The sequence below is a fragment of the Semicossyphus pulcher genome, unplaced genomic scaffold, assembly GCF_022749685.1.
Source record: "Semicossyphus pulcher isolate SPU_LCO1_2020_fin unplaced genomic scaffold, fSemPul1.0.p SCAF_16, whole genome shotgun sequence".
NCBI lineage: Eukaryota > Metazoa > Chordata > Actinopteri > Labriformes > Labridae > Semicossyphus > Semicossyphus pulcher.
The window spans coordinates 26275347-26285000 of NW_027211670.1; the positions used below are offsets into that span (position 1 = coordinate 26275347).

The window sequence follows — 9654 nt, forward strand, 5'->3', positions numbered from 1 at the left end:
TCCAAATACAATAAGATATATAGTTAGATAGTATACAAAATAGACTCAAATATATGGAAAAATAGTATCAAAATATAGTTAAAAAATACATAAAATTCAGAGTGAAATAAATACTAAAATATAGTAAAACAGTATAAAAAAATATGAAATCATTTAAAAATATAAAATAAATATAAAGTAAAAATATACAGTTTCCTGAAACTTTCTGGCCAATAAAGTGATCGAATTAAATTGAACATGCAGATTGATCGTTGTCTTCTCTCTCTACATGAGCGCTGTGCTGAACCTGCTGCCTGGTTAGACCACACTGACATCTGGTGGTGGGGACGGGAACAGCAGCTACAGACGTGTAAAATACTGAGAATAAAGTTACGTCCTCCTCTTTATACACTGACACCGTCTGAGTTTAAATTAAGTTTGAATATAAGTTCAGTTCTGATATATGATGACACCCTGAGATCCTCACAGTGTTTTCACTCCTGCCGATTTGCTGATTGTTCGACTGTAGATAATTACAGCTGCAGCTTCTTAACTACATAAACACACCACTTCCTGTCTGCTGTTATCTCTCTGCTGCATCACGGACATCAAGGACTCAGTTTTATCACTAAGAACAGAAAAAAAACATTAAAACTAAAGTGTGTTTCATCTTTTATGAACTCTGCTTCTTTTCCCTTCTTCATTTTAAGGAGTCATTTCTTTACTTTCTCCTGTCCTTCCCCTGATCCTTTGATTTCTTTTTTTTTTTCCCGTTCACTTTCCATTCCCCATCATTGTTATTTATTTATTAACTCTTTTATTTCCATCCCGTACTTGTTCCTTAATTCTTGTGCCCTTACTTCTGTCCTTCATAGTTTCCTTCGAGGTTCCTTCTTCTAGTACATCCCATTAATTATGTTGATTTCTTCCACCCAGCACTGAAACTACACCCTTTACCCTGTAGTGTTATAACGTTGGGTACTTTCCTTCAAATCATTTCTAATTGGTGTTTCCTGTGACTGTTTGGGTCCATCTCGTTCCCTCTCCCCTGTTAATTGCCTGCTGCTGAGTGTGTGTCAGAACAGTATTGAGGCTCGGCCGCTGCCAGATGTGGGCCTGGGCGTCCTTGCGGTGAGTTAACCACAGTGAAATCTGAGCCTGGCCCGGCCTGGCTCGCTGTATTTTGGGATGTTTTACACGGGGCAGGACAAAGACACGTTACCAGGCGGGAGCCCCGTGTGAGCAGATGTTCCTGCTCCGGGAAAAGAAGGAGAGAAGAAGAAGAAGAAGAAGAAGAAGCGACATTGTTTCTGCAGAAGAAGAAGGACTCAAAGACGGTAAAGTTTTCTTCAGTTACTGCAGCTTCCCTCGCTTGTGCTGTGGTTTTAGTGTTTTAAATGCGCAGAGCTGTTAGGAGACGGATTAACGGACAAAACCTTGCAGACACAAGTGGAAGTGAAGGACAGCTGACTGGATGGATCCTGATTGACAAACAAAACCGATATTTTAGGGGGAAATAGTTCATTTGTGGATAAAAAATAGTGGTTTAGATCTGAAAGTTTGCTGACATGAACTTTGACTGGGATTTGGACTGTTTTATTGTGTGTTTTGGTGGTCTGAAGCTTTAATCGCTCTCACCGGGTGTTCCCATTTTAATGACAGACTAGCCAAAACATTAGCCACGTGTGGTCACACATTATCACCATCACTCCTCTGTCTGCTGAGCTGACACTTTGGGAACAAGTTCAACTAGTATCTATAAATAAATACTTCTACTGCCGGTTATTATTATAATCCGGGCTTCCCACACAGAGTTCTCAACAGTTTAACCGCTAGTCAAAATGATACAGTACATGAACAGTGTCTCCATGGCAACACTACCTTTAACGTATGTCTCCTGTACCTTGCTAGAAGTTAGCAAACCAACTATCTAACGTTATTTCTACGAACAACGGCTAGAGAACAACCGAAGAGCGAATGTTACCAGCTAGCTGATCAACTACGACGGTGCTGACAGGAGTTATCCCCCAACCACTAATAAGCTTTGTTTGACAAACAAGCGAATTTTAGTAGAAAGCTAATAAACAACCGGCTAAAATATGAATCAGCTAAAAATAGGTAATAAGCTAATTTAATGACCTGGGAATTACCAGAAAACAAGCTAATAGTACAAGCTAGCTAACCAATTAACAAGTACTAATACTCTATTCCTACAAGCACGCTAACCAACTAACAAACATACCAATGTTACTTGAAAACGTATTAACTAAGCTAACAACCTCTAAGATACCAGTAAATTAACCCACTTAAAATCCGTTTTGTTATAGCCAATACAGCCTAACTAACAAGCTAATGATATGCATTCTTACTGATGCGCTGGCTAACAATTAAAGAACAAGCTGAAATTAGTAATTAGAGTAAACAATGCTGACATGATATATGATAAGATGTATGTAATGAATCTAGCTAGCTACTTAAAAGCTAATCATCTAACTTGGTTAAACCACCACCACCAACAAAAGCTAATCTTACTAGCTAGCTATAAATGAATAGGCTAATCTCACAGTCTAGCTGTTCAACTAAACAACAAGCTAGTGTCAACAGCTAGCTACTAACCAACTAACGAACTGTCTATCTGACTATCTAATTAATTTACTGACTGACGGACAGACTAACTTACGATCTGACTAACTTTCTAAATGTCTTACCAACTACCAGACTAACTAATTAACTAACAGATTCTCCAACTAACCAACTACCTGACAAACTGACTGGCTAATGGAAACTACTAGCCATCACCTTATTAACTAACAAACTTTTTTTTTTCCAGCATTCATATACCTTACAAGCTATTTACACCACTAACCCTAACGTAACTAACACATTCACTGGCTATGGTTACCAGCCAGCTTGTTAAAGTTCCCATGATTGTGTATCACGACCTGGACCTTTTGTATCACACCTGTATTTTTGTGTCATGTCTGTTGACTGACTTGTTGACCTCTCCTGGTCCCCCACAGATATGGCTGAAGATGTCTGTGGATTCTGATAACTCCTGTGTTTTGCTGTCATCGCGAGACTCCAGGACCTCCCTCATCTTCCAAACGGCAGACGAGAAAGATGACATCCCAGGAGCGGGAGAGGAGAGGTAACTGACCCTGAAGACTCACTGCTTTATTCAGCATTTTTTTTTTTTACTTCTACGTCTTTGCTAATGCCTCTCCTGCCATGTTTTTTTTATCTGTTTCTTTGAATATCTGGAAATGTCAAGATGTTTTGTGTTTACTATAGAACAAGAGCTCTAGCAAGGAAAACACACTAACGTCTGACATGGGAGCCTTTTTGGCATATTTGCTTGTGTTGTGTTATTAGAGGACCTGATGTAAGATGACTTTAACCCACACATGTAGCTGCTGTAGGTTTGTTTGGGTTTATGAGGTTTACAGAAAATAGCTGAAAACCTGATAATTTGTTGAATCAGTTTATGATGGTCTTGTTTGCTGTATTTTAGATGATTAGTCGTTTTGGCTCGTGAGACCTCACTGCGGCTTCCAGACGGTTGGCTTTAATAACATGTTTTTTATTTGGTTGTCACTTCAGCTGTGAAATGCTCCCCTGTGAGATAAAACACATTGTGTTTAAAAAAGAAAAAGAAGTTGTCTTGAAGGTTTCGGTCTCAGCTGGTGTGTCTCTCCTCCTGCAGCGTCCTGGAGATGCTGAGCTACTCAAAGTTCTCGGACCTGGAGACATGGCTGTGTATGCCGTCCTCTCTGCTGCTGTCCAGGGACCTGGACTCCATCCTCAACTCCTCGTCCTCCACCACCTCCTCTTCCTCACATGCATCCAACCACTCCTGCAACTCTGCACCAGTATCATCCTCCTCCTCTCTGGCCTCCAACCCCCGTCACTCCACCTGCAGCGAGCCAGGAGACACTGACACACCACACAGGTAAGTCTGAAGTAATCCAGTTCAAAGGTCAACTCAAAGACATGAGTGGGTATCAGCGCCCTGCAGTGTGCTTCTCTTTCCTTATAATGCACACTAACCTGACATTAGTTAAACTAAGTTGTAGTGACAGTTGCATTACTCTGCTCATGGTGTTTGTGTTTACGCTGCTCTCTTGGCGTAGGATTTAAATCTAAATGAGGCTTTTACCTGGTGAAATGAGGGACTCTGTCTGCTTTGTAAACTGCTGTCATGTTCCTTTTTGTGAAGGCTGAAATAACAGACAGAAGTGTAAAAAAACTCTGCTTATTGATTCATTTTAGATAAAATGCCTCACAATAATCTGGCATTTTTCCTGGTGTAAACAAATCTCAGCACTCTCTGACTCTGACTTCCTGTTTGTTTCTCTCAGCTCAAAGCTCATTGGTTCCTACTGAAGATGTGAATCTTTAAAATCTGAAAAACATAGTTTCATGTCTTAAAGGCTCAGTTGTATCTGCTGGCTGTAGGTCCTATAAAGAAGAGGACATGGTGCGTATGTTGGGGACCTTGCAGACACTTGAAAGCAGTGTGATTGTGTGTTTGATGTTTTACAGTAAGTGCTCTGCAGACTGGACTCACAGGATAATGGTTGTGATGGACACCAGATGTCTTATTAACATGACGTTTAAGTAGACAGACTGAAGCTCAGCTGCCCAGGTTACCTTAAAATGTGCTCTGTTGAAGCTGTGGTCAGTTCAGAGATCTCTCCTGCCCCCTCCTCCCCGCCCCCCCTCCCCTCTCCTCCTCCTCCTCCAGCCAGCAGAACATTGTTCCCTGGTTGTTGCAGCTCATAAAGTATTTGTGTGGCACCATGGTGATGGCAGCTATGTGGGAGAGAGATAAGCTTAAAGGCTGCAGGGAGTCTGAGGGGAAACATGGGCGTTCATAGCTTTGGGAAATGCATTGCTAGTATAAGGGAGTGTAGTCATTAAGAGTGTTTGTTGTATAGCTGCAGGCCTCTTTAGGAGGAGACAGAACATAAAGGGACAGATTGGGTTGGACCGTGTTGGTAATTGAAAAAGATGTAGAAGGAAAGAAAACGTGTCGGTACGCAGGCCAGCTGCTCCTTCAACCTAGACCTGATCATCTGCTCAGGAAGAGGTCTGAGTGGTTTTAAACACAGGCCCCAGGTTGGAACATGCCTCGTGCTGCGCAGACACATTATGTTAAACTCAGGTGTAATGTGAAAGCAGGTGAGACGGGTCCACCAAAGACTGTATACTGTAGGTAAGGTTAAGGCCCCTTTGAAGCCTCAAGTTCAGCCTTTTGGCAGCCGCCATATGTGTTTCTATTGAGCCAGAAGTGACCATATATGGACAAGAGGATTAATGAGGAATTTATCAGCCACCACACGTGCCAGCTCTGATTGCAAGTATGTCCATAAATGAGGCGATCTGTGAATTTAGGCAGGATGCCAATTCTGGCAAACTGGATGTTAAGAGTCAGACGGTGATGACCTTCCTGTTATTTTGCTTTGCTTGTTGTGTTTTAAATGCAGAAGGTTCCATTACTTCATGATGGAGCACCCAACCACAATATTTAAATGAGTGAATACAGCGAGTGATGCCCAGAAGGTGTCGTTGAAATAAAACACACCTGCAGCAGATCTTGAGGGATCTGTCGGTCATTTCTTTCTCAAATATTGAAGGTTGCAGTGTGAATATTTCCCTAAAAGGCTTTTCAGACAGTTTAGAGGCTCACTGGGCTCCAACAACAGATGAAAAACTAAAACATGCTGAAGTATGCGGGAGTCAAAAGTGCAGATTTGATTGCTTCACATTTAGATGTTGCACATCAGCATCCAAACTGAAGCTGCTGTCGCTCTACGAGGAGAGGATGTTGGATGATTTAGCATTTGGCTGCTTCACATCAAAAAGTGTCCGTGCTTGGAAAAACAAAGTAAACAGCACTTTAAGTTTTAGGAGGCCATGTGGTGTAGATATCGAATGTCCTACTGCCAGTGAATGCAGCATTAGTATCCCCCTGCCTGGTATAGATGAAGGTCTCCTTTCCTCTGACACAAAGGGTCCTGATCAGATGGATAAACTGTGATATCATTGATTCCCTGCTCACACACACACACACACACACACACACACACACAGTAGGGTAAGTTAATACCCCTGTTGGGCATTAAACACTTGAGAGGACCGTTTCCTTCAGTGGACCTCGTCTTCACTCAGGAGTGATTCTGTTTCCTGCTCGGACCCTGAAAACCTTTTGAAACCAGCTCGTCAGGTTTAATAGAAGCGCTGATCACACTGTGGTGCAGACGTTGGGATCATCAGTGTGTTTTAAACGCTGACATGATGTAGAGCGGTGAATCACAGATGCTTAGTTGGGCTCAGCTGCTGGATTTGGTCTTTCGGAGGAAACGGTCGGGAGGTGGTCGGGCTCGAGCATCATGGCGGAGCCGCAGCTACGCCGTCTCAGAGGCCAGGTATCAGCAGAACACAGCTCCTGGATGTAAATGTGTTTGCTCTGTTTAGAGACACTAAGAGGATGCTTCCTGAACACCCATTCTGGACACCCAGCTTTTGATGAAGTGGTCTTCATCAGCAGATGGAGCTGCACGGTTGTCTTTAAATGTTTTTGGTTTTTGTGTGTAAACTTTAATGACAAACACAGAGGAGAATAGAGATGCACCAACCCTTATTTTCCATCCCAACACAGATTCTGATACCTCAACTTGATTTATTGGACTTTTGAGGTTTTGGCGGTCAGAGGTCAAGGTCATGTGACCTCATGTTTGGCCCTTCTAACGAGCTTGGTATCTCAGCCATGTCTCGAGGACATGTATTACATGTGATGTGTCTTTCTTACATTTAAAGTGCGAGATTTATCTGCAAACAGTTCGTGTTTATCTTCTGTTGATGCTTTTCTACGTCCCTACTTTAATCCCCATAACGAACTCCTCTGCATGAAGTCACTGCAGCAACACTGAGAGTCAAAAATACATGATGTCCCTGAATTATCCGTCCTTTACTCCCTGCAGGTCATCAGAGTCCACCTTCCTCACACCTGCTCTGGGGAAGGAGATGCCCTTCCTCACTACGTCCCTCCTCCCCATCCTCTCCTCCACCCCCGCTGCTGCTGCAGAGACCACAGCGGGGGACTCCTCCTCCCACGGCGGGGTCAGCATCAGGAAGAGGAGGCGGCTGGCTGCCAGTCCAGGAGGACTCCACTGGAACTCTGCAGGTGAGAGCAGACTGTGGGGAGTGTACACAACATCAAGTTTCCAGCTCTGGGATACACCTGAGTTAGTTCATATAGCACACCTGGAAGGAGGTGTGTCTCTGATATAAGGTAACATTTCCCGGTAAATATCAGATAGCAATTTTATTTGAGTGGGTGTATTCCCGTTATCAGCGGCCCCTCGTCCCGTTCCTTTGTGTGCATCTGTGGACTCTCGTGGAGCGGCGCTGTGCTGCGGAGTGTTTACTTTTAGCGGCTACACCTGCAGCACATGGACATGTAGAGATGTGGGTGCTGACAGGAAGTAGGACACGGTGAGCTTCTGTCACAGGTCACGCTGATTAAACACACATGGATCTAGAACCAGCAGCTCTATAGTTCATGAGTTATCCAACGCGAGGCTCTGGGGGAAACTTCCCTTCAGTGTGTGTTGTTGGTCAGAAGAGGTCTGTGATCGTAGACATGAAAACGTCTGAGTGCAGGTTCGGTGCGAAGTTGTGGACGTGCAGCCATGTCAGGAATGTTTAAGACGCGCTCTGCCTGGTGCTGTTTATATTGTCAGAGGGCTTCACTTCCTGTGTTGCTCCGTCTGTCCTTTAGCTCCACCCTTCTGGAGAATGATAATTAACTTCCTGTTGAGCAGATTACAGCCGCTCTCCTCTTCTTCATGTCAGTCTCCATCTTAGAGTTTAAAAATAACCACCAGTTTCAGAGATGATGCACTCATCAGAGGCCACACGTGTGCTTGAACTGTGATGGTTTTAACCCCAGAGGGAATTCTCCTCTTCAACTGCAGCATGTTCTCAGAGGTCTGCAGAGGCACAATGATCCAGAGTTTTTAAAATCCTTCTAACGATCCTGACAATGTTTGTCTAACGTTAACTTAGGGAAAAACACGCTCTTTGTTTTCCCTCCTGGTAGTTTCTTCCTCTTGTCATTCGTCATGTTTCTCAGCTTGTTTTCGGTTTCTCCTCGTTGCCCTCGAGCCGTTTAAAAGCCTCTCGGGGAATCTGTGTTTCCGCTCATCTAAGATATTTAGTTATTTCAGGGTTTGATCCTTTCAGTTCAGACTCTGCTTCATTTCTTGTGTACTTTTGTAAATTTCTCTCGTTCCTGAGGCTTTTTTCTTTTAGTGAATAAGGCAGCATCCATGTTTGTAGTCCGTTTCCTGCCACTCATTTAACACCTTGTAAACTCATCTTCCCATGAAGAAGAAACGACCTCAGAGCCTTCAGGTCTCTGTGAGCGTCACATCGCAACTCTTCTTCTGCTCCATCACAGTTTTTTAAAGATAAACAAGTTCAGATTTCAATCTATGAAAATTTAACACATAAGTTATGACACCTCACAGAACCAAGCACCGAACCTGGGGGGACAGAGCCTTCTCCGTAGCCGCCCCTCTGGAACTCACTGCCCAGTACATTCAAACCTGCACAGACCATCAAACTTCAGATCCCTGTTGAAAACCTTTTGAAGTTAGCTTTTGGTCTGTGATTGTCCTGTTGCTTTGTTTTGACTTGTTTGAAGTATGTACATTTGTCTATGTTCTTTTTTGGTATTGATTTGGGGTATTGTACAGCGTCTTTGAGTCCTGAAAGCGCTCTATAAATAAAATGTGTTGTTAATTATTATGATAAACAAGCAGCAGTGTTGTCAGAGCATTGTGACAGTTTGTGTGAATGGAGCGGAGTGTCTGGAGACAGTGCTGACAGCAGTGACTGAATGATTCTCAGGCTGATTTACAAACGCAGGAGGTTCAGTGTGTTTCTCTTCCTGTGGACCCTCCTCTCTGCTTCTGATGTTATATTCTTGTACTGGAGTGAAAAAAGACGTTTTTCTGCCTCGCTGATTCTGCTTTAGTTTGTGTCTCTTTGCATCTTTCCTTCTTGTCTTTAGTTCCTTTTTCACCTCTCCAGTTTGTGTTATAAAGTCAGAGAGCCAGAAATCTAAATGTGTTGTAGTTTAAAAGTCCGTCTGGATGGAGTTGACGGGTGTCCACCAGAGGGAGCCCTTCAGCTGTGTGAGCATCAGGTTTAGAGTGAACGCAGCATGAGGCTTAGCAGGAAAACACGTCCTAATCTGTGAGACTGTGAGGTGTCCAGGGGTTCACTGGAACTTGTGGAATGTCTTCTATTAATCAAGAGTCTTCCCTCTTTTCATTTATGCACCATAATAATGATGCTTGTTGCTCCTGTCAGGATCTGAACAGCAGATCTGTTACGATGCAAACTCACCCTGATCTCAGAGCGCTGTGTCCTGCAGCTGCTGACAGATCTCTGACTGTCAGGTGTCTGTCTGTCTGTCTGTCTGTCTGCTCACTGTCACTGTCTGTCTGTCTGACTGTAACTGTCACTGTCACTATCACTGTCTGTCTGACTGTCTGTCTGTCTGTCTGTCTGTCTGTCTATCTGCTCACTGTCACTGTCTGTCTGTCTGACTGTAACTGTCACTGTCTGTCTGACTGTCTGTCTGACTGTCTGTCTGACTGTCTG

At 43.5% G+C, this 9654-nt stretch overlaps 1 protein-coding gene across 1 annotated transcript in view; it reads left to right on the forward strand.

Annotated features, from left to right (window-relative positions):
• Window positions 1-1239: 1239 nt before the first annotated feature.
• Window positions 1240-9654, forward strand: part of ankfn1a (ankyrin repeat and fibronectin type III domain containing 1a) — an 89958-nt gene continuing 81543 nt past the window's right edge. The window contains exons 1-4 of the mRNA XM_069664355.1: window positions 1240-1316; window positions 3000-3127; window positions 3683-3928; window positions 6963-7165. Of these exons, the coding sequence (XP_069520456.1) occupies window positions 3012-3127; window positions 3683-3928; window positions 6963-7165 (565 nt within the window). The 5' untranslated portion in view covers window positions 1240-1316; window positions 3000-3011. The remainder of the gene's footprint in view (window positions 1317-2999; window positions 3128-3682; window positions 3929-6962; window positions 7166-9654) is intronic.